This window comes from Symsagittifera roscoffensis, chromosome 5 (assembly GCF_963678635.1).
Source record: "Symsagittifera roscoffensis chromosome 5, txSymRosc1.1, whole genome shotgun sequence".
Lineage (NCBI taxonomy): Eukaryota > Metazoa > Xenacoelomorpha > Acoela > Convolutidae > Symsagittifera > Symsagittifera roscoffensis.
Genome location: NC_087066.1, coordinates 8480922 through 8504349, shown reverse-complemented (window position 1 = coordinate 8504349; position 23428 = coordinate 8480922). Strand labels below are relative to the sequence as shown.

The following is a 23428-nucleotide window of genomic DNA, read 5'->3' as shown; positions in this document are numbered from 1 at the left end:
TAGCATATAGATGCATTATCAATTGTCTACTTCGCTCGCCTTAAAAAAGCATGTTATTTTGATAATGCTTCTGTTTTCATGCCATTGAATTATGGATCAAATATAAGATATATTTTCCTTTTCTTTAAGTTCAACGTCAAATGCCAATTTGTTTTTTTTCCATAGTATGTAATGACGTCAAACATATTTTCATTAGCTTTTAAGTTTCTCCGGAAATGAATTTGACATTTTTCGTAAATGGTAGTTGAAATGGTTACAGCCCTCAGTCAACTTTTTACTGTTGGCACTAAAAGCTCTTCATTAGAAGGTGTACTGAATGCTTAATTATACCAACAGAACTCATTTTAACTGACGTCATGTCAAATGTTCTGAAGAAGAAAACTTAAGAATAGCTTATAGTTGAGAATCACCAAATAATTGAATATATACTTCCAAACTCAATTATATCAAGTTATCTATTACCTGGAAATTGTCATACTAGAAAAAACCGCACACGAACAAATGTTGATAATATAGTTTTGTTTTGTTTCAGAAGGCGGCCTTTAAAAACCAGACCAAGCAGTCTCAATTAGGGGGAGGGCCAGGAGGGGCGGAAGAGGGTGAGGAGGATTTCATTTCTATGGACCTCTCTCAGGGAAGACAGCTGGAGAGTGGAGTGCCACTTCAGAAGTTAGTTGGCCTCACTTTTTTGTTCACATGCCTATTCAATATTGTTTCTGTTCACAACAATTCCTAATCAATTTTTGTAGGTCGCAATTCCTATTCAATACTTTTTTGTTCTCAACACTATTCAATTCTTTTTTGTTCACAATTCCTAATCAGCTCTTTTTTGTTCACGTTCTAAATCAATCATCTGTCTTTCGTTCAGATAGTTACAATAAGAAATTGACTTGCCGCTAATTGGCTTGTCGTTCGTTTTGCTGCGTACATATAATCAGCTTTGAATTTTTGGTTCTTTAATGAAATTAATCCTCTGATTTTGTTCCGATAGCTCATATTTTTTTTTCAAAATTTAGTTCAAAATCCGATTTTTATTCAGGTTTCAAATTTTTTATATTTCAACTAGTTCAAGTATTTTGGGGTAATACGAAATTTTCTAATAAATGATATTTCAGCGCGGCATCTGTTGTTTCGCCATTGATTTTCTTTGGCACATAGTAGCGTCACATGTTTTATGTGACGGAAGAATCTGAAGAACTAATTCGCATATTCAATACTAATTAACCATTTTAACAAAAAACTGAAATATGTGAAATTATGTATAACAGGGTTTAAATTTTGTCTATTTCCTCCTACGCTATGCATAATCACCTTTTGATTACCTCCCTAGTTTCAATTATAAAACTTCCTAAATTGGTTCATTCGAACTCGAATATTCCGGTGACCTTTCCCAAAACAATTTGATTTCTTTTGCGTAGGAATTTCAAAGTGTAACAAATACTGAATGACGAAAATATCTCATTGCTTGTCGTTTTTAAGCATGGCAAATTTGTTTAATGAAATTTAATCTAGATCTACTTAACAATCTCCCACCTTCTTTTCATGAAAGGCGGGGGGAGATTGTTAAGTAAATCAAAATATTCGATTTTTCGACCAATCAGAGTGCAGCTATATTCGAATTCTCAAAACAAGATCTAGTGCAAATTTACTGTATTTATTAGAAGGGGTGGAGATTATTTAGTAGATACCATAGAGATTGTTAAATAGATCCTTTAGTCTATTTAGTAAAATTGTTGTTTGTTGTGTTTAATTCCAAAAAATTACATCTTAATGTTCGCTGTTTTTTTTTTAATTTTCCACTCAAATTGATCACTTGTATCAGAAATCAAAATGCTCGAATCTGATTAGCTTCAACGAAATCTATTACCAGAACTTAGTTCGACAACGCAATCAATTAGCAAATGAAGCGCTACTGAGTTTTTTGTGGTGAAATAAGTAGAATGACCCGATTTGCTTTTATCAACACTAAGTAATTGAAAAATCTGTGGGTAATGTGATGAACCTTGAAAAAGCGAGTTTCAAAATATTTTAAGTGTCGAGACAGTTGTGTAAGCTATTTTTTATTACGTTTCAAATGGCATAACTCCCAAATGGCATGAAATTGAAAAATTTTCCAAATGGCATGAATTTCATGCAACAGTTGCATTAGAAAAATCGAGAAAAAATTTTTCGTCAATCATGTAAGAACATTAGTCAAACTGTCAATTTAAATGTTCATTGACCTTTTATCTTGAAAAAATTGTAGAATTTTTTTTTATCAAAAGCGAAAAGCATAAGCTTGCGTTTATTGATAAGCTTCTTTTCCTATACTGATAAGATCAATTTTTCCGACAACATTGCCGCTCAACATTTGTATGGAACCATTTAATTCCAAATCTTGTTCACCTCTTTTCGTTCCTGGCAAAACTTTAGAATTAGAAATTGATAGAAAACGTTTGAATTACAATGAAATTTTGAAATTTAAGCCATTTGGGAAAAGTTTCTTTTTTATGCCATTTGAGAATTATGCCATTTGGGAAGTTACCCCATTTTTGTATCGAATATTTCCGTCGTAAATCAGTTTTCGAAAAAATGCAAATTACAAAACTTTCTCAACGTTTCGAAAAAAGTGCTCTTATCGATTCTTTTTTCAGAATGACCTACCGGTCGAAGATTTATTCGTTTCAATCCCATGTGCCTGACGGCAGAAAATTAACAAAACATTTTTTTTGAAGTGCATCTGAAAATACTTTCCGTTTTTTGGAATGATTAACGCGGTAATTCTAGAACCTGGATATTCTAGCTTATCTGTACAGGGACAGTATTTCGGATGTATGGAGTGTTTAATAATAAATAAATTTGTTTTCAAGATGGGAACAATTTGTTTATTATCTAAAAAGTTTATGCAAAAAAATCACATCTTAGAAGAACGCCAAAGTGAGCCAGTTAGGTGCCTATCGAGCTTAGCCTTCATTCAAGTATTGAAATGCAAAAAAGAAAATGAAAAATGAGAGCATGAATGTACGACGTAAAGATAAACAGACTATTAACGCGTGCTCTGTAGGTCCGATTTTTTGGTATGTCTGATTTTTTTTGGCTAAAGATGATATAATGTCAACAGAAGATAAAAGATTTTTTCCCCCACACTCAATTTAAGCACAAATAGTTTTATTTTGAGTCTTTCAATGATATGTTTAAATCAAGTATTGTACTTAAGTTCAATTTGGGATGATTTCTAAGATAGATTAATTAGCCGCCTATGGGCATGCGTTAATGGACATTTCGCGCGCATTAGTTTTCTTTTAATTTGGTTGTCATTGACTCTGCGTAAACTATTTTGGCTTGGAAGAGGTGCTGGGAATCTCAAACACTGCAGAAAGAGGGTTTTCCCTTACAGACAGACGAAAAAAAGATAAATTTTGAAGGTCAAATGTTTCTCTATTACAATCGTATATTCTGGACGGTAGCTCAGCCGATTACATCGTCATTTGAAATTTGGCAGAAATATTTTTTCTTTGAGCAGCAAAAAAAATGCTCTGCATTTCAATTTTCAATAATTATTTTGTACTTCAAATAAAAAGTATTTATTTATTTTTTCACATTGTTACACAAGTGTCAGCTTAGCGTTTTATTACGAACCTTCTTTTTTTTCTAAGCTTAGTAGCAACTTTTGGTGTCACTTTTGGGGCATCTTGACATCTTTCTGATAGCATGTGCTTTGACATTCGAATAGTAATAAATTAACACAGTTGATGCATTTTGAATTCATCAATTGAACCAAAAAAAGCTATTTGGTTGAAACAACATAACAATCATAAAAACTCGTTTCAGAATTTTTCTAAATCATAATATCTCGTACTTAATTGAAATGCATAATTTATACATAATGTGGTTTTATGCTTTCCGATTTATTACATGCAAAGTTAGTGTGGATGCCTTCAGTTTGTTAAAGTCCGAATTTCTCGGAAAGTTAAGTTTCGCAAAATTGTGTCTACTTGTAATTGGTGCCTTTTTTGCTGAATGGCATTAGCAATTAATTAGCATATGCGAGTGCTTTATTCGTAATTAATGTTTGACAGTGGATCAGCAGCGTGTGTGGCTGAGTGGTTAGTGTGTGAGACTCAAAATCTCTTGATTGCACTAGGTCGCAGATCAAATCCTAGACCTCGACGAATTTTTATTAATTTCAGGCTTTTGTCTATTTTTCTTATTGTATTTTCTAGAGCTGCTTTTTTCGTATTCTCGCTAGTTTTTGCGTAACGAAGCTTGGCTTCTGTGTTAACTAATATTTTTATACACCGCTTATTGAATGAAGATGGTATAAAAAATTCCATTAAAAAGTGGCTAGTTCAAAAAAGTCGAATTCTGTCGGAATAAAAAACACCCGAGCTCAGACATCTCTTCGAAAATATAGAACATAAGTAAATGCTGAGCAGAAAAAATAGCTCCGTTTCAGATAACATAGGTTGCCGAATCGAGTTCTCCAAAAAACAACAACCATTATGAAATTGGGATATAAACATCCTTTTCCCCATTTTTTCTTAATTCGATTCAAACTTGAAATTCAACCGCTGTAAACAGCGACTATCAGAAGAAAAAACATCAGAAGAAAAACCATCAGAAAAAAATCAATTTGTCAAATAAAATGTTATTGTGATTTTTTCGAAGTCAATAATAAAGTCGATGAACTAGAAGATTACATTAAATAAGCTCTTCAATCACCATTATGAAGAGAAAGTTTTGAGTATGAATTTGAGGCTTAATATGAGTACGAATAACAAAACATTCTGTCCAGTTTTTCTCGAAATCGAGGGCACTGTTGTTATTTTTTTGTTTAGAATCCGGAAACCAACTGAAATGATTTTGAAATGTTGCGATACCTCATTAAATTTTTCGAGTATTTTTTGTTTCCTTGTGTTCATTGACACTACACCAATTGTCTGCTGGGTCTATTTGTTTTTTTTTCGGAAAAGTCTGTAATTTTTTTCACACTCAATTTTGATATTTCACTGTTGCTGAAGTTCAATTCATTTTCTTTGTCAAAAGGATTGCAAACTGCACTATCGAACAGCAAAAGGGTAACTTTCACAAAAGAGTGGACGACCTGTAGTTTCGAAAGTGTAGTCAAAATTACTTCTTGATCCAGTTTTCTCAAATTGGGTCATTTTAATCGAAAATATGTCAAACAAAAATTGTTCGTGATATTCGTTTTAATTTGCAGTTATCTTAAATTCGCGGTATCGTATGTTATCACAATGCGCATGGCCGTGCCTTTATTGAGACAAAGGTTGTTTGTATCATAATTATTGGGGAACTATTTGCAGATCCAGTGTTGTATTTCTCGCTGCTCGGGGTATTTTTATGTTGCAGTCTGAAATCAAAATTTTACAAATTTTTGGCTGAATAAGTGAAAAGTAACCCTAATCGCTTAAAGTACTACTCTATACCTTGAAATGGAGACTGATCTCCTGTTAAAGGTCTTAAATAACATTTCACGGATATACCTTCTCAGCTTCTTAGCAGTCGACTCCGCCTTTCGAGAAGTCAAACTTTAAAAAATGAAGATTGATAGGACCTACTATTAAGGCTAAAGTCGGTTTTTTCTTGAGAATTTTCGAATTTCATTTCAGAGAAAGGAACATTTACTATAACTGATCGAGTTTTCATGGAGCTAAACAGATTTTCGTGGAGACTTATTAAACAGATATTCAAAAATCGCTTCAATTATTTTTTGTCTCACTATTTATTAGTCTTACTGAACGTCGTACCAATAGTAGTTTAAGCTGTGTCATAAACTTAATGCAAAAAAAAAATTTCGCTCAGGAGTTGATTATTAAGCGTCAATGAACGCAGTGAAGGCACATAAAGGTCGTGATGATTTTTTGTTTTTTTTTTCGGGGAAAAAAGTCCCAAAATTTGATCATGCTCAAATCGATTTTTACGGTTGAGGAAGTTGCAATTCATTTCATTTGTTAAAAGAAATGCAAACTTTACTATCGGAACATCAAAAAAGTAAAATTTACGAAAAACTTGAACGACTTTCGAAAGTCGATATTAATTTATAGATTTCCCAGAGAAATAAAACAATTACCTATTGATCCAGTTGTCTCAACTTGGGTTAATTTTGTCAAAAAAAATCAACCTAAATAATTCTAGAAATTAGAAGAACTTGAAGGCTATCTGTTTTTTGTTTGAGATTCGAAAGTTGAGATTTTTTTCAAAACAAATTAGTATTTTTTCCCTTTGTCCTTACGTTCATTGACACTATTCTAGCTGTATGCTGGCTAGCTTTTCAATTTCTGATCTTCTACAATTTTTTTTGCGTTGAGTTCGTTGGATAGTAATGTTGGTGTTTCTCTCTCGCCAGGAGCCCTATTTTTAAAAGCGTGAACTTTCCGCTTCCATAAATCTTTTTGTGCTATCTTTGTCTGCTTTTTTTGTCAAGTTGGTGGCCACGTCACGGCCTTTTTTCCCCTTAACAAAGTTTCTTACAAATCTTGCTTGCTTTTCTTTCTTGCTTTTCTTTTTTGAAGCTTAGCAAATTCCAGGTTCGTTCCCATTGGCCTAGAGGTAACGCCGCTGCTTGTGCATCATAATGTCAGCTGCGAGTTCCAGTAGGACCTTGCTTTTTTCAGAAAGTGTACAATTTTGTTTTTTCCGTTAAAAGCTAAATGTTCGGACTTTTGTTGGTCTGCACAAGTTTTGTCGGCTTAGTGGCATCATCACGGATTTGCTTGTGCTGTTAGCAACTTTCATTGTAGTTGCAAGTGCAATTTGTTCTTGTTCAATCTATTTTCCTGAGGAACTTGAAACTTCTTAATTTTTTCCACATTTTTTTTTGTTTCGGCTCCACATTATAAAATTTTCTTGTGCTGTTGGGAAATTTTGTGTTTTTGCAAATGCATTCATTGTAGCTTCAAGAGTGAATTGAAACTTCCATTTTGTGTTTGCTCAAAGATTGTCGGCTCAGGTTCCTCTTCGCAATTTTTGATCCGATGCTAATTAGTAGTCATGAACCTAGTGGATACTCTTTCATAGGTCTTGGTGATTTTTTTTTCACTCTGAATGTATTCACGCTGAATTTCGATTTTTGCCCTTTATTTTTTGCTTTTTTGCCAGATCTTGACAAATGTGATCGACGCTTAATTTCAAAAATGGATTATCAGTTTTCTCTGTGAAAAAATTTTTTTACCTGTTGACCCAGTTTTCTCAAGTTATATTTATCAAAAAATTGTCAAACAGATTGTTGACATTCGAAGAGCTTTCAAGGCCATAGGTTTTTTCTTTGAAGTTCGCAAGTTTTCAAAAAACAAGTTGGTATATTTTAATGTTTCCTTGATTCTCGACTTTTTTCAAACTCTCTGTTGGCTGTTTTTAATATTCATATTTGTGGCATATTGGCCTATAATGAACTTCTATCGTGACATATGAAAACTTATTTTGGTAGACCTAGTTTTTTTTCAACGTTTTTTACTGCTTATTTTTTGTTAGTGTTCTATCCGCACGTGATGCCAATCTCCGCTTCGACTCTGTGCTGATTGCGGGCTTCATTATTTCGTCATGTTTAAGGTTATTCTATGTAATATTTGTGTATGTTAATCGAAAGAATTTTTTTCACTATAAAACTATATCGTCTATTGAAAGGCTTGAGGATTTTTTTTTCATTTTTCCAGTCCGAATTCAGTGTTTATTTCACCAAGTTTGAAACTCTTAACACTATGGTGAAGTGCTGTCGAGGTACTCTCAAGAAATTTGTATCTGGACCCAAAGTATTGCTGCTTAACGCCTTTTACTTTCCTAGTTATGACGTTATATGTTTTTTCAGAACTTTTCAAGTGTAAAATTTCAAAAAATTACCTCTCAGAACTTGAAATTGTCGACCCTTTGTTTGGGTGATGTCAGGTTGCCACCAGCAGTTGCGGTTGCGGCCTCCAGCTGAATATGAATGCTCAAGTTTTCAAAATTGAGGTTTCTTATGGTGTTTCAAAAGTTTTATAAGAATTAAACTAAGAGGCACCAAATGACACACTTAGGGGATAACTAAAATAAAAACTAATTTAAACAAGAATCTCAATTACGCATTCGGTGTTTATGGAATTTTTTTGAATCTGGAAAGTTAGTATATATTGGCGCCGAAGGCGCCTTTAGAAAAATTTTAGGGTCGGTCGGCCAAAACTGGATTTCTGAAAAAGTATCAAAGGGGGGACCCTTTGGGTCGGCAGGGGGTCGAATCCCTGAGGAGGGGGCGTCCGCCCCCCCCCCCCCCTAAATCCGCCCCTGGCTATGGCACCTTGTAACGAATACGCTTGCCTCTTAAATTCTTTCTTAATAGGAGAAAGATTCGTTACAAGGTACCATACGGGGGGCTATGGCACCTTGTAACGAATCTTTCTCCTATTAAGAAAAAATTTAAGAAGTAAGCGTATTCGAATTTCTCTTAGCATTGCAACGAATTCTGCCCCTTTTCCAAAAACGGGGGGTAGTTAACAAGATCCGTTATGTTGACAAAAATGAATTAAGTCTTTTCACGTTTGTTTCAGTGGTGGTGTTTCGAACTTGGACCAATTGGTTGGAGCTCAGCTGCAAGGAAGAACTAGTCAGGCTAAAAACAACCAACAAGTAAGTCATCGCTGCTAGTATCAGTTTTGTTATCATTATTTCTGAGAATGCTAAAATGTGTTGTTTGAAATATTAGAATGGGTCAAATTTTTCTTTTCGCCCAAGATCGAAGATAATGGCGACGTAACGAACTACAAAAACGCGTTCAATTACGTTGACAACGCCTGTTTTTTTTCAAGAGTTAAAGATAAACAGTAATAAACACCTCAAAATGTCACGTTTTTTTTTTCAGTGAGATTTTCAAACACTCATAAACTTGTCTTTTATTGTACTCGCTTATGAGAGCCCGATCTGACGTGCAAAGCTTTATTTCAAACTGGTAATAATGAATGGCTTGTTAGTCACTTAACTCAAACAGCAAAGCTAAAACATACCTGGATCGATACTTGGACGCCAAACCTCGTATTGTTTTCAGTTGTCACTGAAGTAATAAAACAATATATATCTGAGTGCCATTTGACGTGAGGTTCTTTCAATCAGTGCTAGTAATTGCGGTTCAAGTTTTGGACTAACCACATCAGTATATTTGGTCGACCGAAGTTAGTTGAGTCATTTGGTTTTTTGACAAGCAAAGTTTTCAGTCTTGTTCTAATTTGACAGGCTTCACTGAGTTCTGAAGTGTCGAGTATATGTATACAAAATTTATATATCCTGTCATCAAAGTAACTAACAAGTGTATCTATCAGTTTTGTAACGTGTTATTGATGACGTCATTGAAAAACTGAAATCGATTGAAAATTTTTAAACTGAGCAGGCCACGATTTTCCTTACATCTGTTGGGCACTTCAAACCCATATACAAAACTTGCATAGTTGTTATAAATTTTAATCGTTTTTTACTATATTTGTTGATCTTATCTTTCTGAAAATGGAGATAGAGCACTCGGAATTGCCTGATTCTGCTGTTAGTGAAATATCGGAACATCCGCGTGACACAATCGACGTTTCACGAGAGGAACCTGAATATGTGGACCATCAATGGCACCATCAGAACTATAATCCACTGAACTGGATTGAAATGAGTCGATTACTTAAAGAGGTGCACTTTGGACCAAACCGAAGTTTCATGAAAAGGTTTCACTGTGCAAGAACCGTACCAAGACGAAGAACATCAGATGAAAGTTTTGGTTCTAATGAACATTTTTCCTCTTCATCTGATTCCGAAGATGCTGATGATAGGAGCGATTTGCAGTTATGTAACAGGTCACGTAACAGTTACGGAAATGAAAAGAGAATGACCTGGAGTTCCGGTCCGGTTAGAGCGTCTGAACTTTTTATTACACGCAGTTCTGTGACAGTTCTGAACGAGCCGGTTGGAAATTCTATGCGACGTTTAAAAAGAGAACTTAACAGAAATTACTTGAAGAATGATAGAGAGAAAGTTGGGAATTTAGAAAATGATTATTATGATGGCCTCCTCAGTTGTGGTGATTTGAAATCAATTATCATAAGTTCAATCGATTGTTTCGCCAGCAGCGACGTTACGATTAGTTAGATCTAGTTCCTTCGTATCCGACTAAGAAGCCATGAACGTAGTGAAGACTTTTACATATTAGTTTTTTTGTAATTAATTGTTTTTTGTTCAGAAAAAGTCTTTATTACAAATTTTTCACGCTCAAATTTGATTATTTGTGGTTTGACTTATTATTCTTTTCTTCACTTGATTTCCTTTGTTAAAAGGAAGGCTAACTCACTTGATTTCCTTTGTTAAAAGGAAGGCTAACTCCACTATCGAATAGGAAAAGTGTTAAGGTCATAAAAAACGTGATCACCTTCAGTTTTGAAATTGGAAAATAATTTTCAGATTTCCCAGTTAATTTAAAAAAATTACTTTGTTTTCTTGATGTCTTTCTATGATATTTCGTTCAGTGTATCAGTTTTTGGCAATTTTATTTCATTTCATCATCTAAAGAAAAAAGGATAATTATTATATATCGAAAAGAAGGTTCAGTTTATGGTAATCGGAAGCGATATTTCTGATGAAGCAATTTTAATGTTACCAATTTCGATACCTTCCGAAGACATCAATGCTCAAGTACTACAGTGCTGGTTTAGTTTAATCAGACAAAACGAACAAGTTTGGAAACTTTAAGCGCGTCATTTTCAAAATGATTTGACATTAGACAAAAATGATGCGAAAAAAAAATGGAACCGTTTTGATACCTTTTACTCAATCAAAAAATAACGCCAAAAGTACTGGGTCAATCTATGAGCAGTTTGTATATAATTGTAAATCATTCGTGCTGAACGAAGTGTTAGAAGAGGAAAAACTTCTAAAATTTGCACAAAATTTTCAAACATTGTTTTTAAAAAAATTCATGTTTCAATATTTCAAGCACATTTTTTTAGAGTTATTGAACGTATATCTTTTATGTATGTTGTTTTTCTTAGTTTTTTTTCAGGAAAATTTTTAAATTTTGTTTAGGCTCAAATTCAATTTTTCGCGGTACGATTTTTGATATTTTGTAAGCTCAGTTCATTTCATTTGTTAGAAGAAAGGCAAACTTCGTTATCGAACAGAAAAATTGTAAAAGGTCACGAAAAACGCGATCGACTTCTAGTTTCGAAAATGGTATTCATTTCAGACTTCCACGCAAAATAGAAAGTTTACCCATTGATCCAGTTTTCTCGAATTGGGTTAATTTTAACACAAAAGTGTCCATCACAAATTGTTCTACTACGAATTCAAAGAGCTTGAAGGCCATCTAATTTTTTTATTCGAAATTCAGACGTTGAAGGTTTTTCAAAAAAACAGTAGAATTTTTCCAGTTTTCTTGCGTTCATTTCTTTTTTCCAACTGTCAGTTGGCTATGTTCACAATATTTAGTTTATTCACCATGCAAAGTTTTATTACATTTTGACAACGTAAAGTTAGTATTTCAAAGCTGAAATTCAAATGGGGATAGGGGGAGTGGAAAAGAGTCCAACGTTCCCAAATACAATCGGAGGCTTAATTTTATGAAAACGCCAATACCTATTGAAGAAAAATCATGCAATTGAGAAATTTTTCAAAACTTTTTGCTAATTAAGCTTACTTTATGACTTAATGAGAATTTTTTGGTTTGAAGTCCTAATTTTACGATTCGTCTTGATGTCCCGTCGGTTTGATGTCCGGCACCCGTCTGCGTCGACGGTTTGAGAAAGTTATATTTGCAAATTAAGAATTTTTTTCGTTTGCGTAGCAAAAAGTAGATAGGCCATAAAGCAGACAATTAATAGAATCAAGTTAACATCCTCCCCCCATCCCAATGGACCAGGTTAAGATCCTCTATCACAGCGTTCATTTCAAATTAGGTGTGCTAAGCGCTCTTTGTAAAATGCTCAGTTCTGATTGGCCGAAGTTCGAACTCAGAATCAAGTTAACATCCCTCCCTAAACGGTTTGGGGGGCTGGGATGGTTGAGGCGAGCAGAAGTGGATTTAGGGGGGGTCTATTTTTTGGCTAGCGAACAAAAATAATTTATTTATACAAAAACTGGGTAAATTTACCCCTCTTAAACATTGTTGGGGCCTCATAAAGAACTCATATAATTTGGTAAAATTTTGACCCATATTATGAAAATAAACAAACGATAAGTTTCTGTTAAATTCTGAGCAATATTTGTTCACATCCTTCTTTTTTAGTGTCATCGCAATTCTAGTTTTTTCTAATGTCACCGCACATTTCCAATTTTATTCGTTAGATCGAATAATTTATATCAACATTGTAGTTTATCACTAATTCATTGGAAATTGTTTTAGGCTTTTGAAATAATTCTGGCCTTGAGACTTCGTTTCAAACTCGTCATCAATTTCAACACAATTTCAGTCTTCTCTTCAGTGATGTCCATTTTCGACCAATTTGAAGGCTACATTTCCAAAACACTTCCTTCAAAACATGTCGGACGTTTTTTTGCAGAGCAATACTAAAGCATTAATCGAGAAAAAGCAAACGCAAATCTTTAAATAAAAATTCCGTATTAAAGAAACTTTTTGATTTATTTCAAAGATTTAAGACTCTAACCAATAATTTTGTTACAAACTATAGATTAGACTTTTTTCAGAAGGAAGTTAAAGTCGATCCTTTAGTAGAAGAAGTCGTATGCTTGAACTTTAAAGTTCAGAGATTAGAATTAGAGGTAAAATTTGTATTCATCTTTTTGATAACCAATTTCGACAGTCCTAAATCAATCACTACCAAGATAATAAATTCTCCTTAATATATTTCTCCCAGAATATTAACAGCTTCATTATTAGTTAATTAATCTCTTCGCACCTATGGTATAATGACTTCTTTAATCAATTAGAACATATAATAAACGAAGCCAGTAACTGTCGAAATGAGTTTTTCTGTTCATTAAATCGAATTCAGACAATTCGTACAAATTGGCTAAATTTATGTTATATACAATTTTTTTGATGATAAAATTTTGTTTTCTGAAAACTTGAATAGATTTAATTATAATCATCAGTTTAAAGTTCGTACACTAATTTTTACCTTATGACAACTTTGAATAATTTAGTTGAAAAAATTTGCGACATTTTAAAATGTTTTTTTTTAATACGGAAGGTGCATCAATTATCTAAATTTTATGGGGATCATGAGAACCTGCATTGGCCTTCAAGCTTATCTTTTTGTCTCATCCATGACTAATTAAAGCTATGTCCTTGAAGCGTTGATCGTCCTTTCTAATTGGTATTCAGGGGGTTATAAAATAAATGGATCATTCAAGCATATATCATCCATATCAATTGGGAAAAATGCGACCCCAAATTGGAGCGGACTAAGGAGCGTAAAGGATTTTATTCAAGCGTTTTTTCTGATGAGCGGTTTTAAAAATACCTTAAATAGTTAAAGTATTTTTTTGTTTAATGAGTATCGCTCATTTTTTTTACCTCGCACTTCCAATATTTAAAATAGAGGGTTACTCGGTTGGGGCCAATCTTGTGCATGCTAAACAGTTTAATTATATTAACAGAATCCAGTTCTTGAATCTAGTTCACATTGTCTGTAAGATGCCTCGTGATAATTTGTGACTTTGACCAGAATCATAATAATCTCGAAGTTAATCAGATTAAACAGGCTTAATCTCGAAATAATTGACAGTATCCATGACATCTAGCATCCTCCCCCCGGATTATAGAATTGATCACGCTTGTTACAGTATCCGCTGGAAAATAAGCCCTTGAAAATGAGGACGGATTTTGAGGGAGGGATCAAAAAGTCGTTTGAGTGAACATTTGCATTTAAATTGATGGTTTTTTGTACTGCTGTTTCCCAATTTAGGTCTCAATTCTTCCATTTTGAAGGCTTATTTGCCATTTGAAAAGTTAAAAATAAAAACTTTGATCGAATAATTCTATATGGAGTTCTTTCTTAGAAAAGAGTATGAAAATTAGGGGACCAAATTACCTTATCTGATGTCAAAGCTCTTTGCGAGGTCATCGTTTGAATTCGGAAATAAAAAAGCATGGTCTCAACTTTTATTTTTGTTGCAAAATCGTCGTTCTTTCAGTAAGCTTTTTTCGTAAGTATTTTTTGTGAATTAAAAACTAAATTTGAGGATTCGCTGAGTTCTAACCCAATTTTTTATTTAAAAAATATTTGAGAAAAAGTTTTTTCCACAAAGTGTTGGAAAATAAAACGTGAAATCGAATTGAATCCAGATCAACTGACTCCGTTACTTGCTGACAAAGTACAGATTGTCCCACAGGGTATGGAAAAATCTTTTCTGATTTTAGTCTAATTTTTGTCTAGATTTTATCTTTAGTCTAAACTGATTTTGTCTAAGCAACGCGGAGAGCCGTATAGCAAAAGCATATTTTTCAAACGCAGCTGGCGGTTGGCAGCACGGAGCTTTTGGCTGCAAAAAGTATGATTGCGATGATTTATGTCAATTTTGTAGTTTTGTTTGTTCAACTTTATCAAATAGTTTTGTTACCGTAATCAAACCTCCATTCTAGACTTTCCCCGTGAGAACATTTGTTCATAGGACTCATCTTATGAGGCCTCGGGCTCCCAACAGAACTGGCAAAGCATATTTTGATAATGTTTGCATTTTGATTAACAATTCGATTCCAAATTCATACTACAAATGGTGGGGAGGAACTATGGCTTAGGGTGTTTTTTTTCTGAATCTCGAATAAAGTAATTGTGGCTCTATAATAAAACACTTTTAGTTGTGATTTGGGGTTTCATTTACCTCTTTTCTTTCTTTCACGTTTTTAGAGCTACCTTTTGTCGTTTTCTCACTCTGAGTGGGTTTTTTGTTCACTTCAATCGGCATATCCTATTTTTTCTGTTCGTTCTTGATTCGATCTGGACAAAGTAAGCATTTTTGATATATATATATTTTTTACCTCCAAATTTTTTTTCTTTATTTCAAAATTTTTTTTTCGAGAAAAGTGTTTTTCAAATCTTTTATTTATTAGCTTTAGGTTTCAAGCTTTGTTGCCAATTGCTATGTCAGAGTTGTGATTGTCGTGTGAAACAATTTCTGAAATCATGATATCAAGATATCGTATTTATATTCAAAATTTGTTAATCGTATTTTTATGATTCAGCTACATATGTGTTTATTGCATAATATATGCCTCTGTTAAACTACACAATGCTTCTATTGGGTTTTTTTAGATGTTGTCAGCGAATATTATGCCAACACGATGCATTTTTTAATATTTGGTAAATAGTTTTTTTTCTTGATTTTTTTCCCGTTTTTCGTATCAGCTTAAATTTGACTATGGCAGGTAGCGCGAAGCTCCCCCTCGCCTTTGTGTACAATTTGTGTACATCGAGTAATAAAAAAACAGTTAATGCATTTGAGCGCCAAGTCAGCCCTTTTTTAAATTGCTTAATGGTGAAATTGCTTTTTGAATGAGTTATAAAGTTATTTAATGCTTAGAGCAATAGTAGAATGTCGACTTTATCTAAAGATCGTTTTCAAATCCATGTTCAAAAGGAACTCAAATCAAGTTACCCTTTTCAATATCAGATGCTGTAGTGGCGCAAAATTCGCGCATAATTGAAGTTAAAAACTGAATGTAATTTTTAACGAGCAATAAATTTTTTTTATAATCCCAGTTATCTTCAGCCTAACTCGTCTCAATCTTCGTGCTAATTTTAAAATGTGGGCTTGCGGATTTGAAGAGCGCGTGGTTTTTACGATTAGATGGTTTGTAAAACTTAGAGCAGCTTGGACAGTTGGCTTTGTCATGGTTTCTTGTTTGCCCGTCTCACCCTTTGTGTCTATGGTTCGTGTTAATGACTGTAAATTAACACAGGGATTTTTTTCAAGGAAAATCTTCCAAATTATTCTCTAATTGTGTTAGTTTTATGTGCTTTAACGGGGTGTTTTTTTCTTCGAAGATATAAAGTTGAACAATGATTACAATGTTTTTCGGTTTCCTTGAGCTATGTGAAACCTTGTCACATTTCTGTGGGTTATGTAACGTATTTGGTCACGTGATTTTTCCGTTTGAGTTTTGATTTCTTTCAAATTCACTTCATTAAAAAGAAGACAAATTCCACTATCGAACTGCAAAAAACGTAATCGACCTATAATTTCAAAAATGGAATTCAATTATCAGATTTCCCAGCGAAATAATATTTTACCTTTAGATCCAGTTTTGTTAAATTAGGTTAGTTTTATAAAAAAGCTTTAGTCATAAATTTAAAGAGCTCTAAAAGCAAAATATTTTTCTTTAAAATTCAAAAGTTGAAGTTTTTTCAAAAAATAAGACAGTTTTTTGTTCTGTTTCCTTGCGTTCATTTCTGTTTTCCAACTGTCAGTTGGCTATGTTTGTTCTTCTTTTATAGGTAAAATTCGTTCACGCTCTAGTTTGATTTTTGATTTTTTGAAAAATTATTTCAAAATCATTTGCTAAATGGATAGTCACTAAGTGGAAAATCCTGAAAAAAAAATTAAAACTTCAGCCTTGTTTTTACAATATTTTCAAATTTGGAGTTTTTCTTATCCGCTCATAGCTAATCGATCAAAAACACACAAAAATCTTAAATTTCCACAAAAATTGAAGTTCTTAATTTATTTTCTTATTAGGAACCTTCTGTGCTACCTACTTCCACAGCAACGGGTTATCCTTCTTTTGGATTTTTTGTCTATTCATTTAGTATAATGAAAGCTATAGGTTTTCTAGCACGCTGAAACAAAGACAAAAAATTTCCCTCTGTTATGCCCTAAAAACTTCGATTCTGTTCATCTAATCAAGTTGATAAAAACTGGAATTGCAACTTTATTTTTTCGATTGGTGCAGCTTGTTGCCCTGTTGATTCTTCTATTGCTCTGCCACAACCTGACGTTTGTTCAATTTCTAAATTTTCTAAAACAATTATCTATTAAAAAATGGATAGATGGAAGAACTTGCTCTTTACTTTTGAATCTCGAAAAATGTAATTTGATGCATTTATGATATAATTAAGTTTTTTTTTTCAGCGAAAAGAATTGCCCCAAGTTAACTGCTTCCGATCAAACTGTTTTAAGAAATCCAATTCATGTTTGGTTAGATTTTCTTAGGGACGTTTTTTTGCCATCATTGTTTTCTAATTTTCCTGTTGTTTTTTTTTCAAAGGGCAGTTGAAAAAAGTCAAAAGTGTAAGAAAGGGTGCTAACTGTAGGTAATTAATCTCAAATGCTAGCGAAACATTTATTGAAAAAATTTGACCGGTCAGCCTCTCATCAAAGTTCAATCTGAAAAAAAACTCAGATCAGTTTTTCTCGACATAGAGAAAGTTTTGGAAAATGTTTAAAATCCTAAGCACGACCAAAAGCGCTTTTAAATGATACAACATTTACCATCAGATGAAGGTTCCCGTTTGTTGGTGTCATAAAGATGGTCTAAGAGTTTGATGACAGACCATGTGGAAAGTGAGTTTTAGATAAGTCAAGCGTGACCGAAACTGTTCTACTGGGAGGTCTTTGCTGACTTAACTTTTCACTGCTAAAAAATCTTAGACTGATTATGCCGTAGCGGCTGAGTGCATCGAGCGAAAGCCATGTTGATGGTTGACTTTGGGTAGCTGTTTGGTTAATTAAGCTTGGGTGAATTAGAGATTCTAAATTTTAACATTTTGGCTCTAAATTGAGAGCGTTATGATTATGACGATTTAAGGTCTTTATTAGGTTGCGGGCTGTGTGCTTTTTTGAATTATTCCATAAGGATGATGTTAATAGATAGAGATCGAATAAAAAGGTTTGTTAAATAGCTGACGGGCGAAAATATTTGAGATGAACCTTGCAGGTACTGAATGGTCCTAAGCCTTTTTACTGTTTCATCATTTTACGAATGTCGTAGTTTGTTCGTCGAGAGTGGTTGGGAAACATAATTTTTTCACAAATCAGTTTCTTTCATGGCGCGGTTGGCTTGATTCGAACAATTTTCGAGCAGTTGTTTTTTCATTTGGGCATGTATTGTTGTTTTTTAAAATGGGAGGGAATATCGAAATTCATGCAACACCATTGCCACTTGTCTCATTATTCTCTCATTTTCAACTCGAATAGCTGAAATGAACTATATCGTGACATTTTCACATTTTCTACAGATTGTACTTTTGTCCTCTTTAACAGTCAAGATTTCATAACAAAAAGGTGTCATTTGCTTGTCTAATGAAGACCTCCTTTCAATTTAATTAGAATTTTCTCTTCTTTTTTGATGGGCGAAGGTCTCAAACTAATTATGCATGAATAAGTGGACCATAGTTTTTTAGAACTGAGGCATAATGATTAACTATTGTGAATAATGATGTCAGTCCCGCATAATTGTTTTAACAGAAGATTGCTTTGACAGGAACTATATAACGAAATATGATCAACGGGTATGATCAATTCCATTTTTTGTTTCGAGGGTTTTAATTATTGAAATGAATTAATTTATTTTTCTGTAAGAACTACGAAATCTACGGGGAACAGCTAGATCTTAAAATTGATTGCAAAAAGTAAAGAGAGACTGTCAGTTTAAAAAGTGAAAAGAGAAATTGGTTTATTTATTATTGATGAAAATGAATTGTCAGAGTTTCTATATTGGGTTCGCTGTCTCTTTTATTTTTATAGAACAAAGAAGCCGTTGAGCTTAATTTTGCGAGCACATAAGTGAGTTAAGTTTACCTCTCGACAAGTTATTAGTTAAGTTATATGTAACAAAATAGATCTTCACTTAAAAATGAGAGCATAATTTATTCTCACTGCCTTCTGAAGTCGGAGTAATATTTTATAAAAAGGATTTAGAAATCTTGATTTGGGCCTTAAACTGAAAAAGTTTGTTGGTATTTTGTGGGTGAATTGACTGACGGTGACTTAATTTTCCTGTTTTTAGCGCTATCCTATTTGCGAAGTTTTATGAAAATGAACTAGATTTTCCCACTTCCAGGGGTGTAAAAAAGATTATTGTGAATCCGATAATCGCCGATAAGATATATCGATAAAATCTATCGTTCGAAAAAAAATTATCGAGATAATTATCGATTGAAAAAAATTATCGTTCCGATAACTTTTATAGTCAAATTTTACCGAAATCTAGCAATTTAACTGAAATATTTCGCTTCCAGTCTACTGTTTTCCAATAAATCATTTTGGAATGTTACTTCATTTTCAAAAATTGTGAATTAAAAAGTTCAGCTGCAGTTTTTTTTCGAGCGATAATTTTCGATATATCGATATATCTATCTTTAAAAAGTATGACAAAACGATAATCTATCGAATGACTCCGATAATATCTATATCGATAATTTTACAACCCTGCCCACTTCATAATGAAAATAATAAATAATCTCTGAGTAGGCTTTACTCATTTTTGCTTCTGAATTTAAACCTTAATCCAAGCTTTCTAGCATATCATAGCGAGCATGAAAGTACAATTTTTTGAGATGAATTATCTTTTTTTGTTTCAGCTGCAAGGACTGGAGAATGAAATTGAGGCAAAGAGAGCGAATAATGCTCTTCACCAATCACAGCAGCCCTATTTGAACCAATCAGCAGCTCCCAATCTCTATCACCAACCGCCCACTCACCCAGTCCAAACAGGTAAAGCAAAAGAGGTTAGCGCCTCAGTCATATGAAGCCGACAGATACCTCAGATAAAGAAAATCGAAGCAAATTTCAGCATTAATCTGTAGGATTGGAAGTGGCAAGAAGATAAGTTTTCGAATTAATTCAATTTAAGAGTAAGTTCCTAATGAATATTAATTAAAGAAGAAATCAATCAACATTTTATTGCGATGCAAAATCTTAATTTTTAAGTAAATTCGCACTGATAGTTCCTTGAGGGTTGGGCTGACCTCAATTTCACTGACTGTTTCTTGGAAACTTCTTAATGGGGCGATGAAAGCTTTCAATATTTGCTTGGCTTGATATAAAAATTGGTTGTTTCGGCCATAGAGAGCGGAGGAACTTGAAATTCTGATATATTTTACGCGTTTTTAAAGCCCTCGTCCCTGCCCACTGACATTGGGAACTCTCCGACCAAGAGCGAAGTGGGATTTGAAACCATGACTCTCCTGCTGAGAGATGTACGTCTTACCCACTCGACCACCTCCATTTTTTCATAGCATACTTTGATAATACAGTCAACCGCCAGATGATATGAATTGATCAAATAATAAAAGAAATTGTCGGGATTTCACGTGCAATGACAATTTTCCCACAAAGTTTCTCATTTTTGAGAAAAATGGTCTTTTGAGTATTTTGTTTTTTTTTCAGATTTTTTCTTTTTGGTGATCGAATGACAAATGCCAGGGGCGAATGCAGTTTGTCTATCATTTTGAGCATAAGCTAAGGGATTTTAAAAGTTTGTACTTTTAAAGTTGATGTCAACTTCGCACCACTTCTTGGAATGAGAAAAACACATCAAAATTTCCTTCAAGAATTTATTTTTCCTTGGTCATTATTTGGGCTTATTAGATCAATTTTTCTTTTATGGATTGAATAAATGTAGTAATAGCTGGAAGCTGATGATGAATCCAAACTAAGCGCATGATTTTCTTCTCATTTAAAATTATTTTAAAAACAGTTCTGCTTAAAAAACAGTCTTTATTCCATCAAGTGATGAATTCAATCGTTAGTGGCTTTCATTGGAACATAAAGTCAAGTTAGCTTTCAGCTTGCTACTATGTTCCAATTAGAGGCAGAGAGCTACTGTTGAATTTTTAATCAGTGTTGCGAAGCACTAACTTCAAAGTTCTGAAAAATCGGTGAAGTTGTTTGCTTTTTATGTGATCATGAGCAAGTTTGCGTTGACGTGAGGAAGCTATTCATGGTTTAGGAGTTAAGGAAATTATCAGAATAAACTACGGCGAATGAATGGTGATTGGATGATGCTATATAATATACTAATACCGATTTGAAGTAGTAATTAATGAGTTCATGGAAAATGAGTTTTTTGTTTTCTTTTCTCAACTAATTAGAGCTGTGAGTTAAACTAATTCTCAAAAGAGGAGTGTATTAATTGGGGCTGTAACTAATCAAAATTACCTTTTGTCCCATTCAAAATCATATATATAAAAGAAATACAAAATAAGTCCTCCAATCTAACCTGCTTCGTAACAGGGTTAACTGCAAAAACCTTATTAGTATCTTTTATTAGTACCTTATTAGTAATTTTTGGAGAGTTGTTCGTCGTTTTGCAATTATAATAAGTTTTGACAAATTAGAGGATTATGTAGGTTTTAAAATTAGAGATCTTGGGAAGTTAAACCATTAATTGGCGAATGCAAAACTGACTTTTCCATCAGAAAACAATGAACTTAATTATACGCACAAAAATTTATTGCAATTAATTTCACTTCACTCCGAGTTTGTGGCGGATTTCTCACTTCACAATTGCGCTTGTCCGGCAACCTGTGATTAAATTTGAGAAGAAGTTTGCATATCCTAGTTCATCGGAAGCAGTTTTTGCGAAAGCGAACGATAGCCAGAATACGCGTAGGCAAGCTGCTAAAATATCTATCGACAATGCCGCAATTGGCAACACAAAAGAAGAGTTCTCTTTTTTTCCAACCTAAGTCGCAAATATTAGTGTTCAATTTGAAAGTGTTCTCTTATTGCAGTATGTGCATAAGATCAACAAGACTGCTCGTATCAGGGCGAAGCCCTGAATGTTCCGACTGCCTTTTAAGGTTTATGGAGCAGTAATAACATAAAAAAATTAAATGAAATAAAATAAAATAAATTTTTTTTTCTAAAATTTGAAATTTTTTCCATGAAAATCATCCCCCTTACGCCATATAAACTACAAGAGAATATATTTCGCTCCTTGTAACAAATCAATTATGGCAAGTAAGCTTCTTTCAACCAATTTGGAACTATTTCTAAGACGGATTAATTCTCCGCTTACGCGTTAATAGCGCGAAATATATCGCGCGTTAATTGTCCCAAATTAGCCAAAATGGTAATCTTTAAACCCTCATAACTTTACGAAAAAAGATCACAGGTGAAATATCGTTTCAAATTTAAGCTCAGGACAACAATACCTTTTGAATGATATTAAAAAAAATCCGTCAAAAATGGCTAGTTAAAAAGTCGAAATTTGTCTGAAGAAAAAAAAACCTACCCCGAGCACAAATATTCCGTTACTTTCGTATCGAAAGTCGGAACAATAAGCAGCTATTAAGTACAGCCAATGCTAAGGATATTAACACAGATTTTTATTTTACAAATAGCACTTTAGCTTGAAGTATCATGGATCTCTAGCGTAGAGGCAGGGAAGGAGGCTCGCAAAAAATTAAGAGGGTTCGAACCTGGGCAGGGTCGGATGTTATTATTGAACTTTTTCGTATACTTGTTCAAATGCGTCCGCTCTATAAGTTGAGGCATGTTAGTTGGTAATTTTCTTTTTTCAAAGTGATTGGTACTGCTAACGCGTTATAATTGACTTGCGTCACTCAGCAATTATGTGGACTCATAATTGGAGCGCGTCACTTAAGAAATCATGTAGACTCAAAGTTTTACTCATTCAGTTTTTCCCAGTAGCGTTATCGGTCATATTTTGCTTCTGTATGCGAAGTGCAACTTCTCCTCTGTGTATAATAGTTATGTAACAAGTATTTAACAGTTACCTAAGTTATGCAAATTCTTTCATTTGATGTAACTTTTCGGCTCGCTCACATACTTAGGGCATTTTCGGTTGGTTCATACTTCGGCTGGTTTGTTTACTCTCACTCATCTTCAATGCACAGTCGAGTTGTGAACAAAACAAACTAACAAATTACATCTACCGCCCGTTTCAGCAAAAATCGATTACTTGATCGGACGAGAACAAGAAACCACTATGGTTAATTGTTGTTAAATTTGAGGACCCTTGGTTAATGAACGTAATTCAGACTTTCATATAGGTCGTGATGATTTTTCTTTGTTTTTTTTTTCAGTAAAAGTTTTTAAAAATTTTCAGGCTCAAATTTAATTTTTTAGACTTTGATTTCTTTCGAAGTTCAGTTCATTTCTTTTGTTAAAAGGAAGGCAAACTCCACTATCGAACAGCGAAAGTGTAAAAGTCACGAAAAACATGATCGACCCCTAGTTTTGAAAGTACAATTAAACTATCAAATTTCCCAGCGAAATAAATAAAAAAAATATTTAAAAAAATATGAAGCAATAAACTTTTGATTTATCCACGCTGACAACTAATGGTTTGTGCCAAACACTGATAGTTCGACCTGTATTGACTTGGATCAAAAATTGAACGCCGCACACAAGGTGGACGTAACCTATAGCACTGCTAGAGTTACAATTTTTTGCTACATCGATTTTTTGCGCTATCATCGCTACTTGTCTTTTTTGGCTCTAAATGAAAGATCGGAAAACCTATTTAGTCGGCTTGATCCATAACCCTTCCCCCTTCTGAGAGCCC

The 23428-nt window shown here is 33.6% G+C and overlaps 2 protein-coding genes across 2 annotated transcripts in view; one reads left to right on the top strand and one right to left on the bottom strand.

Annotated features, from left to right (window-relative positions):
• LOC134846072 (large ribosomal subunit protein uL4-like) overlaps positions 1-23428 on the bottom strand; it is a 252836-nt gene that overhangs the window by 170111 nt on the left and 59297 nt on the right. The window lies entirely within an intron of this gene.
• The window catches only part of LOC134846071 (ankyrin repeat domain-containing protein 36A-like), a 124429-nt gene that overhangs the window by 80242 nt on the left and 20759 nt on the right, over positions 1-23428 (top strand). Inside the window, exons 36-38 of the mRNA XM_063863265.1 lie at positions 533-669; positions 8520-8598; positions 19476-19608. Coding sequence (XP_063719335.1) covers positions 533-669; positions 8520-8598; positions 19476-19608 — 349 coding nt within the window. The remainder of the gene's footprint in view (positions 1-532; positions 670-8519; positions 8599-19475; positions 19609-23428) is intronic.